Raw genomic sequence first — 22259 nt, 5'->3', positions numbered from 1 at the left:
CTTAAAACACAATGCACAGAGCTCCATTACCAAGCTTAGAACTTCCTAATATCTCCCTGGATATACTTTTCTGCAGCTTAGGGAGTTATTCTAGACAAGCATTAATACACAGACTGTTGTTCTATTTGTCCTTACTTTTCCACTTATTACATAATTTTTCTGCCGACTTATTTTATGGCCACTGCTTCGCTCTAATTGCAGTTCTGCTGTCCCTAAGGCCTGCCTTTTGCAGCTTTCCCAAAACCCTCTGATTTTATGGATTCCCACAATAGGCAACCGGGTACAGCTGGCAAGGAGCAGCCTCCCTTGGTCGTCCGGGCACAGAGGGGCGGGGGGAGCGGGCCGGCAGCGGCGCGGGCAGGCCGGGCGGGCGGTGCTGCCGCCGAGCAGCAGGGGGCAGCCGAGCGCCCGGCTCCGCAGCCCGGCCCCGCTCCCCCGGCGCGGCCGAGCCTCGGGAATGACCCGGGACAAAAACTCCCCCTGCTCCGGGAGCCTCGCACCGCGGGAAACTGAGGGCTTGCTCGTCTCTGTCTGCTGCGCAATCCCGGTTTTCTGACTTTTGTTTTCCTGCGCAGTCCAAACTGACTTTTGTTCTCTCCTGCTGCTGCGAGTGCTTGCCCACTGGAACAGCCTCCAGTTTGATGGCTCTGCGTGAAGTCACTATCCTTAATACAAAAGTAAAATACTAATATCTGGGAGGTAAAGTGTTTATTTCCAATATTAAAAAATTAGGAAATGCAGCTGTTTAACACATCTTGTGTATCTGTAGGAGCAATGCATGCAACTGAAGGTCATAGAAGGCCACGGAATCATGGAATGGGTCAGGTCGGAAGGGACCACGGTGTTCATCTGTTCCAGCCTTAGGTCATCCTAGAACACAAGGCACAGGATTGTATCCACAAGGTTCTTAAATAACTCCACTGAGGGAGATGCCACAGGCTCTCTGGGAAATCTGTTCCAGTGCTCCATTGCTCTCAAAGTAAAGAAATTCTTCATGTTCAGGCAGAACTTTCCATGCATCAATTCCTGCCCATTTTCTCTTGTCCTATTGCTCAGCAGCTCCGAGCAGAGCCCAGCCCGTGCTCTGACCCCTCCCTGCAGACACTGACAGACATCAATGAGGTCTCCCCTCAGTCATCTCTTTTAGAGGCTGAACATGCACAGCTTGCTCAGCCTTTCCTCATAACAGAGATGTTCCATCCCCGTGACCACCTTTGTAGCTCTCTGCTGGACCCACTCCAGGAGCTCCATGGTTGTTTTTACTGAGGGGCCCAGACCTGGGCACAGCACTCCAGACAAGGCCTGAGCAGAGGGGCAGGATCACCCTTGGCCTGCTGCCAAAGCTCTTCCCAATGCATCCCAGGACACCACTGGCCCTCCTGGCCTCAAAGGGCTCTGCTGGCGCACGGACAGCTTGTTGTCCACCATGATCCCCAGCTCCTCGTCCTTCTGCTTTCCAGCAGGCTGGGCCCAGCCTGTACCGGTGCCAGGGGCTGTTCCTCCCCAGGTGCAGGACTCTGCACTTGCCTTTGTTGAACTTCACACAATTCTTGTCTGCCCATCTCTCCAGCCTGTCCAGGTCCCTCTGAAGGGCTGCAGGGCCCTCAGAGGTATCGGCCACTCCTCAGCCATGTGTCATCAGTGAACACCCGAGCAGGCCTCTGCTCCTTCCAAGGACTGAGATAAGACTGACTGGTTCCAGTTCCCTGTGTCCTCCTTCTTGCCTGTTTTGAAGACTGGGTGACATTTGCTTTCTTCCAGCCCTCAGGCACCTCTCCTGATCTCCATGACCTTTCAAAGACGATCATGAGTCCCCTGGCCATGATGTCTGCCAGCTCCCTCAGCATTTGTGGATGCGTCACATCAGGGTCCATAAAAATTACAAATCACTTTTCACAGTTCAGTCTTGAACAAGTGACCCTGAACATTTGCCTCTTAAATAAACAACATGGAGCAGCTAGAGAATGGAAATGAATGCTGGAAACTTAGAGGGGAAAATTTTGTTTTATAGCTCATTTTTTATAGGTTTGTCATGCCAAAAACATTTACCGATATTTTACAGCAGATACTTCTACCCAATCCTTCTACAGTTCAAAAAATATCAAGTGCCACCATTGCTACATTCGCTTGCACCATCTTTTGACGAGCTGCAGGGACTGGTAGTGATTCATAGGCACCAATGTGAAAGCTGTGAATTCTCCCAAGGCAAAGACATTTATGATTCATCCTGACTTGTGTAGCCTTTCTGGAAAAAAAGGTTTATCTGCAACAAGCCACCTGAGTTGCTTGTTTTCAAGCAAGTCAAAGAAACTTAATGAGAACACTATGAAACACAGAATGAACAGTGGGGAAAAAAATCAGAATACTTGTAACATTACTAAGACTTCAAGTCCTCTAAAGAAGAGTCTAGAAGTTCCTTTAAGGATTTGCTTGCATCACATGCCTGCTTGTTAAAGGGGAGTAAGTGGCAGATGTTCATAAGAGAAAGAAAAAGGGAAGCGCCACAAAGATAAGGTGACAGACTTGTCTCCTGCCCTGCTTTGTGCATCCATGACTATTTCTGTGAGAGGGAAGAGGGTTGGTTATCACAGGACATCTCATCTTTGAGAGGGTTCAGAGGAGAGATACAAGGATGATTAAAGGACTGGAGCATCCCTTTCATGAGGAAAGGTGAGGGAGCTGGGCTTGTTCAGCCCCGAGAAGAGGTGACTGAGGGGGTGTAGAGCCTCCCTCACTGGGCGCATTCGAGAGCCCTCTGGACACAATCCTGTGCCAAGTGCTCTGGGATGGCCCTGCTGGAGCAGGGAGGCTGGAACAGATGACCCACTGTGTGCCCTTCCTGCCTGACCCATCCTGTGATTCTGTGTGGTTCGTCTAAGTGTATTATTTACGTAAACATGATACAGAGAGGGTCTTTATTTATTTGATTTTATGTATATGGAAATAAAACAAGATGAGAAAGATCAGGCACAAGGTACTTGTAACTTTATACTCACATCACTGCTTTAAAGTTGATGTTAAGTACAGTAAATAATCATATTGATGGCTCAAGTCCAGAACTAGTGAAAAAGCAGAGAAGAGGTGGAACTTCTTAAATTAATAGCATTACAGTACAATCCTTCAAAACCTCTAACATTTTTAACATTTTAGCATTTCTTTTGCTGAAATAAATATTTTATCCCCTTTCATGTATTAGTAATATATTAGTAACATACATTAGTAACATTTCTATTGCTAAACAAAATACGTGTTTTATCCCCTTTTATGAGTTAGTAACATTTTATATTGTTTTCAGTAACACTTGAGATACATTTTCAACTTCAGAATGAGCACCATCATTTTTTTGTTTAGACACTGTTTTCCAAATTGTAAATACTTTTTTGTCTGTTTCCCATTTCTAACAAAGACTCATAAAGATACTGTTTTGAAGTCCTGGGAACAATACAGAATGTTTTTACAGAGATTTCCAGAGAAAAGATGACTTTAATGTTTCTGTCATCTGTAGCTGACAGTGGGTTTTTAAGGGAAAGATCACGAGGTTGTGAGAAATAATGAGTTCCTGAAACAATTTTCTCTGAATAAATCTGTAAATAAAAGCACTGATGTACATGGTGGGCTCTTCTCACTTCTCTCTGCAGGTTCAGAACCTTTCTTACATTGCCCCAGATCTGTGGTCTCTTTGTGGGTCTGAATCAATGCCAGCATCTTCTTTGTGTAACATAGCAAGGACAACATTGACCATTTAAATATTAATGTTCTAATAGTGTTAAACCTCAAAGAAAATATTGACAAAGACATAAGTAAACATTTCGCAGCCTCACAGTGGAATCAGAGCCTTGTGACCTCAGCTCCTGGTGCACAAGTTTACGTGATGCAGTCCTATGAAACCAGATCACTTCCTCCTTTATCTGTTTTTATGGCTCCATAGATGCCTTGCCCTTCCCTTGAAAATTCGTCCTCCCAGGAGATATGGAGTTAATGGAAGTTAGTGAGTTAATGATGGCATAAAGCTAATTGAGAAGACAACAATCCTTCATTTTCTGGCTTCCTCCTGTTTGTGCCTGTTGAGGCCCTCGTGCTCCAGCTGTCTCTGCACCTGCAAACTGTTTCAAACACAGTCCAGGGGCTGTCTTCCCAGGCTTTTACTTTCATGGGTGTGAAATGAAGAGCCACAAAGCAAAAAACCCATGAAACGTGGCTTCTTCAAAAGGCAGGATGCTGATGCTGTGGTGAGGTTTGCCAGGCACTGAGCCCCTTTTGGGGCCTACAGTGGAGACAGCCATCATCAAGAAAAGGTACCTGAGGCTCCCACAGGCTTGTTGAAATTAATAAGAATTTACCTAAGGGAAAATTGGTTTTCCTGAGAATATGTGACTCACTCTACTCTTGAAAACATAGAAAAAGGATGAAGCTGATCTCTTGATCTTGATCTACTCTTGAAAACATAGAAAAAGGATGAAGTATCTCTGCAGAGGCACTTGATGCTCAAATGTAACCTTTTATTGTTGATGTTGTCAGTTCGTGTCTTTCAGAGCTTCTAAGAGCTGATAAGCTCAACACTGCATTTCTCTGAACAGTGTTGATGATACATGTGCAACATTAAGAACAAAACCAACCATAAACACCATACTTGCCCATAGTCTCTCAATGTTCATTAACAATATTGCATTAGCAGATGGCTTCAGGTGGCTTAACATATGACAGAGTGGATGGATGTGACAGTTTTCAGGACAGAGGAAGCACAGCATAAATACAGTATATTGCTTTCACAAAAAGGTTTTCAAAACTGTGGCAGTATTATAAAAATAAGAAAGAAGCTTCATATGCAATTAAATACAAATAACTGGGCTTATGTATTTACTGTACAATAATTCCTGATTGTGCTTTGCAGAACTGAATTTATCTACAATATTCTGTAGACAGCAAATGCCATTTCAGGCAAAGCATGAAGGAAAACAGAGAAAAGAGTAATGCTACTTTAAGATAAATGCTGTCATATCCAATGTCAAGATTTATGTGGTCAACCAGCTGTCAAACTCTTACATTGGCCAAGTTTATTTTTTCAATTACAGCATCAGAACTGAGAGGCCACTTTTTAAAGAAGGAAGAAATGGCAGCTGTTTCCCATAGACAGATTTTTAGGTACCTACGCATGGATTTGCAAAGCACTTTTGGGCAGACTTTCCTGACAAGCTCAGCCCGTACTTTCACTTCATTCATGCAGAAGCAGCAGGATCCAGTACAAAATAATTACTTTACAGTAATGCTTTTAAACAACAGGTTTCAATCTTTTTTTATATTCCAGTCATTTTTCACACTCAAATCTGCTTTAGACAGTAGCTGGTAATGAACTGATCCCATTTAGCAGTACCACTAATCATAACAGAACTGCACCCTGCATGACCTCTGACACCTGTTTGAATCTCCTGCAGCTTTTGACTACTGGAGGGAACAGCCCCCAGCTTAGGACACTTGAAGAACAAGATAAATAAAAACTTTCTTCCTAACTCTGTCCTTTTATATTACTTCAGTTTATCACATTCTTCATCTGCTAACTTTCACAAATTGGTAATGAGGGGTTTCATAATGACTCCCGGTGTAGAGTATCAAAATACCGTGGCCACACACACCATCACGTCACAGCATGTGAACACACTGTCTGTGTGTGTGTGTGTGTGTGTGTGTGTGTGTGTGTGTGTGTCTGAGGCATAAGGCAACCAGTTTTATCAAGTCTCCATTTCATAAAGCTTTGGAATTGCAACCGATCCAAGGAGGTAAGAGAGGATGACGTGCCAGCAGCGTCAGCACAGCAACAGCACCAGTGCCACTGACCCAGAAAGAAAACGCTCCCCTGGGGAGATCCCTTCCAACTGCTTCTTGCAGTCCTAGTCCACGTACCGAATGCAGAAAGCCACGAAGCAGCAGCCGATCAGCGCCACCGTGGATGCCGAAATCACAGTGACGGCGCTGCCGGCCACGCTCACCAGGAGCCCCAGGCCCACGCCGAGAATGATCTGGGCCAGCTGCACCATGCAGGTCAGGGCAGCACAGTCGATGCCCTTCCCTCGCCCGTGCTCCCCTGCTTGTTCCCCTTCCTGCAGCTTCAGGCTCTGCAAAGAAGCACAGAACAAACCCCAGAAATGGGACAGTGTCAGCAATGCGCAGCTCTTGGCCGAGATGTTGTTACAGCCCCAGGCGCAGTGGGGCAGGGCAATAGCTCACTGCTCCCCTTCTTGTATCACAGGGATTTTAAGTAACAGTGAGCTTTCCAAGCTTCCACCAAATTTTTTCTTATCTGCAGTTTTTCCCTCGATCCCTTCTCTTAAGGAAGTAATTGAAAATTGACCGGAAAAATTAGACATGATTTTCAAGTTTAGGTCAACTTGAGCTCTGTCAAACTGACATTAAACAGTACAGGTCATCCTGTCATGAATAATTTGGCTCTGACTCATGGCTGAAGGAGCCATACTATCATATTAACAAAGAATCATCATAGAATCACAGAATGGTTTTGTTGGAAGGAGCTTTAAAAATCATCTTCTTCGAATGCTCTTGTTGTGAGCAGGGACACTTTCCAGGGTGCTCAAAGGTACATCCAACCTGGCCTTAAACACCTCCAGGGATTTGGCATCCAAAACTTCTCTGGACAACCTGATCCAGTGCCTTACCACCCGCACAGTAAAGAATTTTTTCCTGATATCTAACCTAAATTTACTCTCTCTAAGTTTGAAGCCATTCCTGCTTGTCCTATCACTATGTGCCCTTGTGGAAAGCCCCTCTCCATCTTTCTTGCAAGCTCCCTTCAAATACTGGAAAGCCACAGTTATGTCAATCTGAAGCCTTCCCTTCTCCAGCTGAACAATCTCAATTCTCTCAGCTGTTCCTCACAGGAGGGATTCTCCAGCCCTGTGACCATTTTTGTGTCCCTCCTCTGGGCTCACTGCAGCAGGTCCCTGTCCCTCCCGTGCTGGGAGCCCAGCTCTGGATGCAGTGCTCCAGGTGGGTCTCAGCAGAGCAGAGCAGAGGGGCAGAATCCCCTCCCTGCCCTGCTGCCCACGGGGCTCTGGATGCAGCCCAGGACACGTTTGGCTCTCTGGGCTGGCAGTGCCATGGCCGGGGCATGTGCAGCCTCTCACCCACAGCACCCCCAGGCCCTTCTGGGCAGGGCTGCTCTGGGGCTGTTCATGCCCAGCCTGGGCTGCGACCAGGGGCTGTCCCAGCCCAGGTGCAGCAGCAGCTCTTGGCCTTGTTAAACCTCATGGTGTCCCATGGGCCACTCCTGGAGCTTGTCTGGGTCCCTCTGGATGGCATCCTGTCCTTCAGGTGTGCAATGCTTTCATCTGTGTCATTAAAGAAAAATCACACTGATCCCAGTGCAGACCCTTGAGGGCACCACTTGTCACTGATGTCCATTTGGATTCTGTCATTGCCCATGACCCTCTGGATGTGACCACTTTCTTATCCATATAACAGTCCACTCATCAAATCCATCTTTCCACTTTACAGGGAAGGCTATTGTGAGGAACCACATCCAAAGGTTTTACAGCAGTGCTGATGTGCCCCACACACATATAGGCAGGAACCTGAAGTTATGGCTCAAAGCACATAAAGGAAATCAGTGTTAAAATACAAATGTAATACTTTTATTGCTGGCGATGAAAGCAACCTGAAAACAAACATCCAGACTAGGATTCTTCTATACTGCCGAGGACCACTTTTAATTACTAATCTGTGTATCTGCTATGATATGCATAGCAGAGCAAAAGCCTTCATTTATTATGTAGAAGTGTCTTGCACATTAGCACCCTGTGAGCTGGTGGGTCACTGGAACAGGTTAACTAGAGGGGATGTGGAGTCTCCTTTCTTGGAATCATTCAAACCAGGCCTGGGGCAGCCTGCTCCAGGTTGTCCTCCTTGAGAAGGATCTACATGATCTCTGGGGGTCCCTTCCTCCAGAAAGAAATTACTCTGTTTTATTGGAAAATTATTTGATAATTGGCATATTTCTTTTCTTCCTGCATAGGCTGGTAAAAGGAGGAGGTTGTGTTCCAATGACAAGAAGTTCCCACACTGCAGGCCAGTGGCTCCGCGGTGTTCTGGTATCCAAATTCTCTTAGCCATTAAGATGGTTTTTGCTTTTTGCAAACTCTATTACCTTGCCTTTGAGCTACACAAAGCTCACAAATACTGGAGACAAACAGTCTCTTCCTAATTCAGTAGAAAAAAAATTGAATTTGGATCCTAGGGAACAGCAGCACAGAACAGGAGCTGAAATGGCAGCTTTATAAGACACAGCATATGATTTTGGTAGAGTGCATAGTGGGGGAAGATATCTGCTCCTTGTTCTGAAATGATAAAGTCCCAATTTTAGACACTTTGAAAAATAAATTTTATTTATTTTGCTGGGCTGTTCCCAGTGTTGCTATGTGGCAGTAGTTCTGACCACAAATACATGAATCTGTAAATGAATGCACTCTTGTACTTGATGTTTACTCTTTTTTTTCCCTGTTTTGTACATTATAGAAGATTTGATCTAAACCTCAACCCATTAATATAAAATCTAACATAGAATTATATATCATTTAACATCTGTCAGAGCAAATACCATACACCAAACAAGAAACCACTAGCTGTCTTTTAAGTAACACATGAATATACAGGCCTATTAAGTGTAAAGTTCATGCACACTTTAGCTTATTTTACTTCACTTCTGTCTCAAAACAGATTTTGCATTTACTCCTCCTCTCTTGAATTGGCTGACCTGAGGTAAGAACTGAGATTTCACCCTAACCTGGGCTCATTCCCAGTCTTTTGTTTTGTGTTTATAATACATCATGATCATTCTCTGTTGGAAGAAGCAAAGAAATTGACCAAAAAATTATGAATCATATATACGAAATATGTAATCACTTTGAGATATCCTCCCGGCATTCAGTAGAATAATTAGAGTTCTTTTGTGATCGTCATTCAGAAGGTGCTAGTGAAAGTGGTACAAAACAGCAGGACATGTTGTGTAGCACTTGATTTAGCCCTCTGCTACTTTCAACTATGTTTTATGTGGTTTTCCAATGGTTCAGCATTGCCTTTATTAATTTTTTCAGATGTCCCAAGATATACTGAGGACTTTTCCTAATTTCTTCCATCTCTCCTTAATCTTTCTTGTTTCCAGCTGTTTGACTAACTTAAGAGACTTCAGAGGATTTTTCCATTGAAGAACTCAACACTTTACAACACATGAAGATCCTGCTGTGCCCAGTAACATGATACAAGGTTTGCATTTTTCCAGATTTTCCTTGGAAACAGGATTTAAGGCCATGGAGCACAAAAACCCAACCACAGACATTTAGAAAGATAATGAGAATGTGGTACATGATTTAATACTGAACTATATAATGCTGTTTCTACTTGAATGTCATTTGTTTATTAGCTAAGAGCTTTTGTAACACTTTGCAATTAATAAAAAATTCTGACAGCCTTTACAGGCTTGTTATTTACCTCAGGCCCTCAGAAGTCCTCTGCTAACCTGGCTGGAAGGAAGGATATAAGGAAGGACTTGAAGACAACACCAAGCCCTGTTACCTGCTTACTGCCTCAACATGTGCTGTGATTGGCTTTGTTTCAGATGTGATGATAAATAATTATTTGTTTCACTGAAGGTCTGTTTGGAGAGTTTGGAGCTGGGATGTTAACTCCCTCTGTCAGAAACTTCCCATTCATATGTGTCATTATTAATAGTTCAAAATTGAAATTAAAACTGCTAATTTCTATCCAGTTTACCCCCAAAACAGGTTGAACAGACACAGACAGATATAAACTTAATGCTTCTTGAGACATTGCACTCACCTCTTCTTCCCTGTGGTACTCTGCAATGAGGTGGAATGGCACGGTGTACAGTGTGCTGGACATGACTCCAAAGAGTGAACAAAGAGCCAGAGTGGAATAGACATTGGGAAACAAGCCAATTAATCCAGTACCCAGTCCAAAAAGTAGGTATCCAATGAAATAAAGTCCCTTTAATCCTATGTATGGCAGAAGGACTTTCTGCAAGTCTGTGAAAAGAAAGTGAAAATGCTGATAAGATTAAAAGAAATAGGTCACATTTTATCAGGGAGTTCTTTCAAAGAAAAAAAAAAAGCCCTTGTATCTTAAAAATTATAAGATAATTACGATTATCTTCTTCATCTATAATGAAGAAGATAATCGTAATGATTTTGGAAATTTTATAAAATACAATGAAGAAGATAATCTTAATGATTTTGGAAATTACCTCAAATTATTGTAGGTATAAACTTGACAAGGAATACCTTGTCAACTACCCAGAGCTCAACCTGCAGCTTGCACTGCAGCTGCACCCAGAGATACTTGTGCTGAATAGAAGTTCATCCACAGAAAGGCCACCCAGAAATGCCTGCAATTAAGCTCCAAAGGTGAAAACATTTCCCTCAAGCCTCTTTTAGATGCTTAAATCAACCTCCAAAATGCTACTTATTTGAGTTTTCAGATCATGAGTTTTTTAATCCTTGGGAAGGGTTATGGTGAAATCTACCTGGGGAGCTGTGCTAGCATGTTTACACATAATTTTGGAGAGCCAGATTCAAGCTTCTGGCAAGACCTTCAGCAGTGGGAATGCAAATGGGGAGAGGTCGCCTTTGAGAGCCTACAACTACAGCATTGCTAGGTCAAAGAACACCTAAGAATTTGGTGTGGCATTAATTTCAGAACGATTTTCAGGGTCAGTTCATGTGCAGAACAACATCCTACTTCCAAAGTCAGCCCTCATCATGTGGGCAGGAATTGTTTGTGCTAAGATGTGAGTTTCTAACAATGCTGACAATGTAACATTCCTTAAAGCTTTAATGTAAAAAAAAAAAAAAAAAAAAGTTCCAGGTAATTTGGCATCCTTTTATGGTTTTTGAACAATGGCAAACAGCAAACACAGTGTTGGAGTTTATTAATGGGTACTTACAAGAATAGAATGATGAAGAAATTGCATTGATGCACAGTCCCCAGCATCCCATCTCTACCCCTGCTTTGTAGGTAAGGTAAAGTGTGGAGTTGTGAGGTGCGTAGGGATTCCCATGGTACACAACCTGAAAGAGACCACAAAGTCACAGAAGGCAGGAATAGCACCACAGAAGGCAGGAATATCACCACAGAAGGCAGGAACAGCACCACGTAGGGAATGCCTCCTTCTCATGGGCACAGGGCCCCATCCCTGGTAGGCAGCACCCAAGAAATCTGTTGAGCAGTGTCCTAACCACTCATTTGTAATTCTCCAGGTTTCACACTCACATCTCCTGGACTATCACATCCCAGCCTCATTTCTTACCCTCTGCCTTTTTCTGGACTATTTTACATCGACTGATTTGCTCTTCTATCCTTTGGGTGTCTCACTTCCAACTGTCTCTCTTCTCTCTGTCTTCTTGCCTTGCCTTTTTTCCCTAATTTATCTACAACTTTTTTTTTTCTCTTTTTTCTTTCAGATTTTCCTCAACACACTCATTTTTCCACACAGTTATTGTCTTATTCAGTTACTTTTCTAGACAAGCAAAACCTTTTTCTTTCAGTTGTTCATCTACACTGCAGGGAAAAAAACCTTCCCTCTTGCCTTGCCTGAAAAGACAAAAAAGATGAGGAAATGGTAATACTGTATGGAAACCACAGAAGAGCAGGGAGTGGTAGTGAGAGATTTGTGCCAGGACCATATTAGTGCTCTGGAAGGAAGGAGGCAGACACATCCATACAGGCAAGAACCACTGTCAAGGACATACAGTCCCTGGGAATGGCATGGAAAAGGCACCACTGGGTGTTGTGAAGGCAAGCAGTTGCTGAGAAAAGGGACTCAGGACAGACAAATGCAGGAAGATAAAACTTTCTGCTACCAAGTAGCTCCCTGTGTGCAAAGAGCTGCATGGCCTGAGGCCAGGGAGGCTGCAGTGCATGGGGAGGGGCTTTGTGGGGATGCTGCACACACACCAGGACAAGGCCAGTGCGTCCAAGCACTGCCCCAGCTAGAAAACCTGCCCATCTGGGAGCATCTCTGAAGCCAAAGCAGAAAATGGATATGTTTGGACCAGCTCTGAGAGCTTCACTTGGAACATTTAGACACAAATAGCCTTACAAATACTAAAGGTTTTCCCCAATGACCTCCCCAGACAGGCTTGGAACAAGGGCCTGACCTTAATTAGCTGCTTTACAAAACTATTGTTGAGCCATCCACATATAAATGGATCTGACACCAGTGTCATTTCCTCAAGATAGTAACACCATTTCGTTTCTTTTTTGATGGAAGAGGAGATGCTACAAGGAAGGAGTAGTGAGAGTATTTTATTCTTTACCTGTCCCATGAAATCCGTGAAGAAAAGCATGTTGGACAGGAAAGCCATCCATCCAAAGAGATGGCTCACACACAGACAGCGATAGTGGGATGGCATGCTTAGAAGTGTCTTCAAGAGGGATTTAAGGGTCATCTGCTTCTTTTCCTAAAAGCAAATATTCAAGAATAATACAGTATTATTGTCCTGAAGGCTAAAGAAATAGCTGACAGCAAATGAAGAAGGCCTTAGTAGTATCTTTTCATTGCTAAACTTCCAAAGTCTTTTATTTTTTGCTAGGAAGGTTTGCTTGGGTATTGAATTTTCTTCAATTTATAAAATTCACAGGAACTATAGAAGAGATGGAGTATACCAGCAGGAATGTAACATTTTTTGCTGTTATTATCAGTAGGACAATTATTTACATGTAGAATAACAGGGAAATTTTCTGCCAAAGCAGACTCAGAGAGTTAAATAAAACCCCAATGAACCTACAACAGAAACAACAGGAAACAAAAGTTATGTCTTTATAGAGACCATCAGCTTTACACTGAAAATTTAAAGCTGCTGCAGAAAAAGTTATGCTCAAAATACTTCCTGAAACTTAAAAAGTGTCAATTGTGGATTTCTGAGACCTTATTCACTTCCATTTTATGAGCTACATTCCCTAGGAAACTTCTACCTCTTTGAGCATATAATGAGCTTTCCACTATGCGCTGTCCTTGAAGCAGGGGGAAGCTGAAGTTCCCCATGGTAGCACACAGAGAATGTGAGCCCCAGCATCTGAACACCTCATACCAGGGGAAAAATAACTCATTTCATAATCAAAACTTAATTGGTACCAGTTAACAAATCTCACTGATGAGGAAAATCAAATTTTCTCACTGCCTTTAATGCCCCATGATATCTCCCTCCTTGTCCCAGCCCTGTACCCCAAAACTCTCAGTTCCTTCTCCAGTCACATTCATCAAATAATTTGTATTACTTTTTTTTTTTAACTACTGTAGGTGTGCTTGATATCAGGTATTTTGACGTGTAATTCTTCCTGTATTAAAGCTCCTGCATGGTTCACTACTTTTAAAGAGAGTGAAAAAAACCATACTATTTTAACTGTGCATGATGGAAAACTTACAGTTTTCTCTGATGATATTTGGAGACAACAGTGTCAGGAGAGATGGTAAGGGAAGATGTATGTTATGAAATGTGGAAGAACTGCAAAAGTTATGCTAATTACTCAAAATTCCTGGACTGGATCTTGTCTTCAATTTGCTGTAAAATGTCATTTTTTCCTTTCTTTCTTCAGTCTTGTATATACTTTTCACTAATCTACTTTCCTTTGAACTAGGCTATGCTGCAAGCTACTCTATGAATAATCACCACATATAAAGTTGGAAAATACTTTGCTTCAGTGTGAGGTTTTTAATCCTCACAGGAATGCCAAAATTCAAGTTGCTGACTTCCACCTTGGACTGTATATTGTCCAAATCCTTTGGAATTTCTCTTGGCATCACTGTCTTTTTTTAAACAGGGTAAGCTTTATATTCTTCTACAATTATAAAAAGAAAACAAAAGAATTCCAGACTGACTCATTAGTGTTATTTCGAGGATAATTACTATTGTTTGACTTGGCTTTATTTAGTTTGTAATTCTTCCACCCTGCTTTTTAAAATAGCCTTTCCAATCAAAGTTTTAAGATAAGATCATGGAATTAGAAAGAACACTGCAGTGATAACAAACAATAATTTGACAACAAGACAGAAATGTTTTCTTTCTATTTAAATATTCCAGAGAGTGGAAATGGAAACAAAAAATGTTTAATGTACACATTCAAAATATACCAGCACACAAACTGCATGCTAATTTAAACAATGTGCTGAAGTTTTGCTCTGTTTAAGTACCTTATCCTTCAAAAGCTCAGAATACCAAATAATCTCTACAAAATCACTACAATGTGGGGCGTAAGATGATGAGAATACAGAAGAAGCAATATGACTCGGGCTTTATGGCAGTGGACCCTGAAAAATTTGGCACCATTCAAAAGAATACAAGGCTAATTGCTTTGGGTGTCTGTTCATACTGTAATAGGTCAAATCTCATTAATAATCATGTTAGCTATTAGCATGTGAGAACACAGGCCTTAATTTAGAAGAAATATAGCCATGAATGCCTGCAATTTAAAAAAAGAGACAGAAAAACAGGAAGCCAAACCATTTCTTCAAGGAAGTGATTATGGTAATGAATGAACTCAGCAAACATGTGCCACAGGAGACGGATCATTAAAGCAGTGAGTGTCTAGAATTCATGCACACAAAGAAATGCACATCAAAGAAACAAGAGACTGATCAAAGCGCTGGGGGACTCTGACAGGCTGCCCAGCCAAGGCAGAGAGTAGGGCAATGGCACAGGCTCCCACCACAGCTTCACCTCCGGAGTTAGACATGGAACTCCACGTTCCTCATGTTACTGGCTCCATGGAATTACTTCTTCCCAAGGCAGAGGCTGCCCCAAACCACAGTCTGCTCCCCTCACTTCCACTGCATCGCTCTCTCAACTTCATTTGCCTCCTCCTAGAGGTACATGGTGCAAGCGATGGATGAGGCTCAGCATCTCCAACACCTGGGAGGATGCTCAGAGTGAGCAGCACTGGTGAAGGACGCTGCTGCTCAAGCTGGCCTGACGTGGGGAAGCTCAGACAGCATCACAGTGCTTTTGTCAGATTCTCCCCACAGCTGTTGCCTTGCTGTCTGCCCCACTCCCTGTTCGCCTGGCATTATCATCAGGCAGTGCTCATTTCATATGTCTTGCATCTAATAATATTGAAATAATTTCATAATATTTTAATAATTTCTTATTATTTTTCTTGCCTGGCATTATCATCAGGCAGTGCTCATTTAATGTATTTTGCATCTAATAATATTGAAATAATTTAATAATATTTTAATAATTTCATAATATTTTTCTTCCAGTTAGAAATACCAAGTGCTATTATAAAACAAATTATGAATAGTAAGAAATAATAAATCCTTTTTACTTACAGATTAAACAAGAGTATTTCTTTCCTACTTATAACTGTTGGTACATGCTTAGTATATTTTACCTGATTTATCAAACATTTGTATCAGTGTATCAGGGATTGATATGCATAATGCCAAGAAATCACAAGTGGAATTAAAATGAGAAGCAATTGTGTCACCACTATTGTGTTATACTTTGCTTACCTAGGGAACCATGAGATAACCATGAGGATTTCTAGCACTAAAAGTCATCAACCAAACCATAAAAACAACCATCTGTTCTCAACACAATACTAGAAGTGGGTCTCCAGATATTTTTCTGGTAGATTCACCTCTTCCTAGGTGCCTTATTTTGGAGAAATCTCTCACAAAAATACATCAGAAACAAAATAACAGTGAGGATTTAAAAGTACTCACTGTTTTCTCTCACCACAAATTTTGCCAAAGGCATAGCTACAATATCACTCAAAATAAAATTCAAACTCTGGTAGCAAGGTAGCACGGCTGTAGAAGTAGCAATTTTAAACACATTAGTGTTCAATGAAATGTTGAGCAGCAGAAAACCCAAATGTCACACATTTTACATGTATTATGTACAAAATTGTGTGGACTTCAATGAGAATTAGAGACCTACATCAAACATTAATGGTCTGCAGTCTTTGTCCACAATTTTATGCTAATTATATCAAGACTAAAGGACAAAGTAGATCTCATTTACAAAATTCACAGGAGGAGGACATCAAGAGACTGACATTGAGCAGAAAACCAAGCCAGGTTCTCCCTCATCCCTGCCAATGGATCAAAGCATCTGAACTATCTGGTCTCATGCCTCTTGCTGGCAATATTTTGTAAAGGAAAAAAAAAAGGCAAGAAAAAGGCAAGCAGACTTTCTCCTGTCTCTGTATCCCAGTGGAGGGTTCTTTTCTGTGCCTGTGAAAGGACTCCATTACAAACAATCATCATCAGCTAGTTAAGGGGTCCCCAAGGATGCAAAGATACAACCTATAAAATCACCTCTGCACTCACCTCTGTGCGTGACGCAACCGCGCATTTCCCTGCCTGGGCTGCAGCCTTTGTTTCCGTACATGATGATTTTAAATGGCCATTCCTTATTTCCTCCTCTATGGAGTTGTATTTTTGGGGTTCAGTCACTTCCAACAAGAACTTTGCCTCTTCGTTTTCATATCTGAGTGGGACTTCAGGAATACTGCACAGATGTACGGTAAGGCAGATTATGAAAACCAAGGCTGCGAAGAAGAAAATCACCTGGAATTCTGATGCCAGGGTATATCCTAGTATAGTTTGACCCCAATCCATAGCACCTGTAAGGTAACCCAGGGCTCCTCCCAAACCTACAATGGCAGGGGAAAAAAAAAAAAAGGAAAAGAAAATGTCTACTAGCATTGACAAAATAAACAAAGAGTACATAACACCCTCAATATGTGATGCCCTCTAGAAATGATGGAATAATCACTCTTCAGATATTTATCACAAGAAATAGGAATACTGAATTAACCACATACATGAGCAGTTACTAAAACATCTCTTGAAAAATCTCCTCAGATCTGTCAGGCAGAGCTCTCTAGAAATTGCCTGAACACAAAAAAAAATAGGCTCCATCTCTTTTTTTCACTCTTTCAAGCTCTATTTTCTTTGAAATGGTAAATAATGCCATTTCAAATATGATAAATAATACCATAAAGTAAAACTAAATTAAATTCTACAAAAAAATTTTGTGGTTTTTTTTTTTTTTATTTTCACAGAACAAAGATTTTAAAAATTATTTTGAGAGTTTCTACAGTTTAGAATTTGTAAAATGCATTTGGCTTAGTCCAAACAGAAATACTGACTCCACATGAAATTTTTTAGAAAAAGGAAATAAACCCAAATGCATTGTTTTGTACTTATACAAATCCAAATACAACACCACTTGGATAAGAAAACAGAAAGGAACAAGCATAAGTGTGTAATCCCATTTACTAATTTTCTCAGAAGAGGTAGACAGAAGGGTAAAATGAGAATGCTACTTGTTCCTTGACATTAATAAACCCAGTTTTCAGTCAGTTGTTTTTTTACAATTCTTCTCTTTGTTATAAGAGCACACAGAGATGCACAGGAGCTCTGTTACATTCAGCACAGAGCTCTGGTAGGGGTGGCACCTTTGTAGAGTCCTGACACCTTCTTAACCCGGTGGCTCTGGGGGATGGATGGCTGGGAGTTACACGGGATAGGCACTTTCCAAGAACTTGGAAGCATTTCTACCCTTCTGCATAGGAGAACTGGTAACAGTCCACAGCAAAGCCCTGCATCGAACAAAAACTAACAGCAGCTGCACTTGCTTCCACAAAAAACATAGGATTTTGATTTCAGTCTGGGCTTTCTGTACCTTCTTTGCCCTCCTGGGTCTGCTTGTGGTCCTCCTTCATTGTGCACTATGGCATTTCACAGGGGATTGTGTCCTTGTTTGTTGTCATAAAAAACAATTACACTATTAAAACTTTTTTAAAAAAATCTACACAACCTTATTTTCAGGTATGTTTGCAAACAGAATGTTTGACATTACAGGATGTCTTTGCCTACTGTTTTGAAAAATAAGCATAAGGATATTGGAATGCAGCCTGAATGTTGATTGTTGAACGTGTGCACTCTTTCTTCCACTTGAATAAGTGGCCATGGGTTTCATAACTGCAAAGCTATCAAGTTTCATGTTCAAACCCTAAACTGAAGGGAAGCTGGAGAGTAAAATCTTAGAAGTATTAAGTATAAAAGGAAAGAAGGAACTAAAGTGGGAAAAAGAAACAATATCTAAAACAGAACCTGGAGAAGAAATGGGAAGATTGCTGTCTGTGTCTAATAGGGATAAAAATGTAAACTGTAGGGAATTTATATTAATACTACAGTTTAAGAAAACAAACACCAAGGCCAGTGAATTGCTGGAGAAGACTGCCTTGGGAGGCTGTAGAACTTGAATCAAGAGAGAATTTCAACACTAGACCAGGGAACTTTCAGTTAGGAAGGGTTAAGATGAACTTGCTGTGGAGAGCACAGGATGCTGGACCAAGTCATGCACTCTGCCCCAGTCATATTTCATGTTATTTGTCCCACATCCCTTTTCACACATCAGTACACTGAATCAGCTAAATCTGTAGCTTCAAATTCTGAGACTTTTAAGTGTCATCCATAAAAAAATTGCAGCCAGAGTTGTGCTGAATATACAAAGAGACTCACTCCTCTCTCTTTCCAAACAAGTGATTTCTTAACATTTTATCTGACGGATAATACAGATTTCATTCCCATGTGGCTTTAAGCTTTCCTTATAAACTGTGTTCCCGGACATAGGTATTTCATGTGTCCAAAATCAGGAGTTGTCAGTAGCTACTACACCTCCCTCCTTGAACAGAGTAACTGCTACTGAGTTTACATGTCTGTGCTCCTGCTGGGAGCTCAGTACTCACAAAAATCTGCTGTAACAAAGATTGCATGACTTCTCATTTTGTCTAGTGCTTTACTTTACAGGGATTACTCTCAGACATGGCAGGAGGTTCCTCCCGGGTCACTTCACAGATGCACAGCCTTACGTGTCTTCCTGTGCATTTCCTCAACACAGGTCTCCCATGGCACAGATGATTCCGTAGAATCAATGTTCAGGGTTTGGGATGGACCTTAGAGATGATCCAGACCCACCCACCCTGCCACTGGCAGGGATACCTCCAAATAGACCAGGCTGCTCAAGGCCTTATCCAACCTGGCCTGGAACACTGACAGGGTTGGTCATCCAAAACCTCCCTGGACAACTTATTCCAGTGTCTCACCACCCTCACAGGGAATAATTCCTTCCTAACATCCAGCCTAAATTTCCCCTCATCTTCCTGAAGAAGAGTCGCTCTCCAGCTTCCCTGTGCCTCCCTTCAGATACTGGAAGGTTCCTTTGAGGTCTCCACACAGCCTTCTCTTCACCAGGCTGAACAGCCCCAACTTAATCGACCCATCTTCACAGGAGAGGTGCTCCAGTCCCCTTATCAACTTTGGGGCTCTCCTTTGAACTTGTTCCAATAGTTTTGTCTCCTTCTGTAACTTGGCAACATTCCAAAAATGTACAAAGGCAAATAAAGCTGTTAACTTCATTTGCAGGAACTTGAACTGAACTACTTGGACTTATTTTGTGGGAGTTGTGAATTTCTGAATTTTACACAGAACTCTTGTTTCTATACAGCACATACTGGAGCACTGCTGAAGAATGGAAATCAATTGGTTTGTGCAGCTCTTGTTGTATGTCACACAACAAGTTATTTTTATGTGCAATAGCAATGAAACAAGTTACATCCATTAATTTTTGCTTCAGCAAAAACTTGAAAAAAACCCAAAACAAACTGAACAAACCCTACTTCACATTTAAAAAAAACCTGACTACTCTTATATCATGCCTGTGTTGCTGTAATGATTTGTGCCTGCAGCCTTCTTCAGAATTCTGGCAGCAGCAATCACAAGCTGCTGTTCTCTGGAGTAGTGAAAACGCAACAACAAAAGTCTCGTGACTGAAGTGCAGGATCAGATGATCAGTTCATTCAAGATTAGAAACACAGTGAGGATAAAACCCATGCAATTGCCCTCCCCTCCTTTGTGAGGGAGGGAGGAAAAGAAGGGATCAGTGTACCTGTAAACAGGGCGTGGTAATGTAGACCCTTCTCTTTATCCTGATGAGAGCAGACATCAAATAAATATGCTTTGATGGGACCATCAATAAAATCAGCTGCAAAATCAAAAAGTACTACTCCCAGCATGGTAATGACTATTGCCCACGTCCGCTGCTTGTCTCTCTCATCGATGAAAGCTAAAAAAAAGAAAAACACCCTCATTCTGACAGCAACAGTGCCATGTTCTGCAAAACCACATTTAGTCTTTCCTGATACCTCAAAATCTAAGGTTACACAAGAGAGTCCAGTGGCACCAGAATCTCATCAGAGAAGCAGGAGAGCTGATTCTGTGCTGAGCTGGGCTAGGCTCAGCTGCCTTGAGTCAGCACATGCTCAGAATGCTTCAAGCTCCACAACCAAGAGCATCACTATCCTTAATCTATTCCTTTACACCTTCAAGGCACGCTCTGGTAGTCTAACACATGCATTTTGTAATACCTTCATTTTTTCTCTTTGTCCAATCCTTATATTGTTTTAGATATTCAAGAGTTGACTGCAATATCCCTCTCTGGGTCAGTAAAACCAAGTATATTCAACATCAATAATATCGAGGAAGAGAGAATAAATAAATCCCTAAAATGCACACCTCCCCCATCTGCCTAGTCAGCAACAATTCTGTATCAAGACTTTAAGAAGCTACATCCCAAGCTAAAATGTAACAATATGGATGTCACTCCCATTTGATTTTGCATGTTTCAGAGGCAACAGAGTTTCAAAGCAGTTAAGGATTTTTGTTTTTCAACCAGCACAATGCAAGAGTCAAGACAGTGCTGCAATAATAGAAGGATTTTGAATACTAATCCATCTAAAATAGGGATGAACAGGGATTCAGTTTGGATATGTATTATATCATATTACCATTATTTAAGCTAATAAGGTGGATCTTAGCTCATAAAAACTTCTATGGCCTAAGCAAATTACACCTGTAGCAGCTTATCAGGCAACCAAACCAACATACAACAGACCGCAATCACATGCAGAACACTATGCGGAGGGTACATAACATGCAGCGTTAGGATTGAATGCACACAAAGATTACAGCGCTCCCCAGCTCCTTCAGTGCACCCGAGTCACACGATACCACAATTTAACAGCGCATTTTAAGAAGGAAAAGGGGAACCCCTCTCCTTTTTCTCATTCAAAAGGCTAAGATGAGTTTTTGTCTGTCAGCACAGCGCATGCCCCTCACTCACCTGAGATCATCACGTCCCCATTGAGGTACAAAGCCATGCCTAACAGCATTATGATGCCCAGACCCAGAATGTAAGGTCGCCTCCTGCCCCAGCTACAGGTGCAGTGATCACTGGCTGAACCTACCACGGGCTGCAGCACGAAGCCCAGGATAGGGCTGATGAGCCACACGAGGCTGTAGAGGTTCTTGGGCAGCCCTACACTGAGCAGCACCGGCGTGACAAAGGCGGCCTCTACGGCATAGCAGAACTCCCGGCCGAACATGGCCATGCTGTGCATGACCAGCCTTCCCACCGCTCTCCTCCTTGGCACCGCTGCTCCAGTCCTCATCACTGACTGCCTCGGAGCTTCCTCCTTCTCTCTGGCGCCATCCATGTTGGCCTTGGCCACTCCAGAGGTGGGCAGGAGAGTCCCGTGGAAGCTCTCTTTCGTTAAGGTCATAGCTCGGCTGCGAGCAGCGCTGTGGCAAGCTGGTGCTGCCTGCTCCGGCTGACATGGGGCCCAGATCATATGCCGGGTGGGATCGGTCTGTGCTGGGGGAGGGACTCACATACTTTCATGGCTCTGCGATCACAAGTTATGCCAGGAAGGGGGCGGGGAAGCGTGTGTTCACATTAGCTGATCTGAGCTTTTGGGCGACTGCACTGCTCCCAACTATCCACAACTAAGGAATTACTGTTTACGCATGAAGTACACATACAACAGGAACATACATCACATGGTCCGGGCACAGGATTAGCCTGACACAAAGCTGTTCCTCTTGCTGTAAGACAGCAGTGACACCAGGAACCCAGTCCTCGTCTTTCCACTCAGCAAACATGAGCATCAGACCATTCCCTGCTGACTAACCTGGGGGGAAGAAATCTGAATCTATCTGGAAAAGGATTTCAACGCACTTCGTAAGCATGAGTAAGTGAACCTATCCATTGCCCGGGAGCCTTAGAGGCAGATATAACGCTTGGCAGGAATCTGTCAAGAAGCAACTGATGAGTACTTTTTTATTTTTATCAGTACACTGGTAAGTATGTGCTGTGTACTGCCCTCAA

General features: G+C 42.3%; 1 protein-coding gene across 1 annotated transcript; it reads right to left on the bottom strand.

The window, feature by feature from the left end:
* Window positions 1–5885: 5885 nt before the first annotated feature.
* SLC45A2 (solute carrier family 45 member 2) lies at window positions 5886–21654 on the bottom strand. Its single transcript, XM_041490210.1, has 7 exons — window positions 21216–21654; window positions 19983–20159; window positions 16355–16680; window positions 12339–12482; window positions 10967–11090; window positions 9844–10049; window positions 5886–6110 (listed from the first exon to the last, which is right to left on the bottom strand). The coding sequence occupies exons 1-7, from the start codon at window positions 21652–21654 to the stop codon at window positions 5886–5888; spliced, it is 1641 nt and encodes a 546-aa protein (XP_041346144.1).
* Between the last annotated feature and the right edge of the window lie 605 nt (window positions 21655–22259).

This window comes from Pyrgilauda ruficollis, unplaced genomic scaffold (assembly GCF_017590135.1).
Source record: "Pyrgilauda ruficollis isolate IOZ18807 unplaced genomic scaffold, ASM1759013v1 scaffold120, whole genome shotgun sequence".
NCBI lineage: Eukaryota > Metazoa > Chordata > Aves > Passeriformes > Passeridae > Pyrgilauda > Pyrgilauda ruficollis.
This window is presented reverse-complemented; position numbering and strand designations above follow the sequence as displayed.

Bases quoted from the DNA above. Each gene is read 5' to 3' on its own strand.
- SLC45A2 (XM_041490210.1), bottom strand. From the start codon at position 21,654: ATGACCTTAACGAAAGAGAGCTTCCACGGGACTCTCCTGCCCACCTCT. The intron at 12,483-16,354 runs GTGAGTGCAGAG...ATTTGCTTTTAG, and splicing joins CGGTTGCGTCACGCACAGAG to GAAAAGAAGCAGATGACCCT. The intron at 11,091-12,338 runs GTAAAGAATAAA...GGTCTCTTTCAG, and splicing joins TCACGGATTTCATGGGACAG to GTTGTGTACCATGGGAATCC.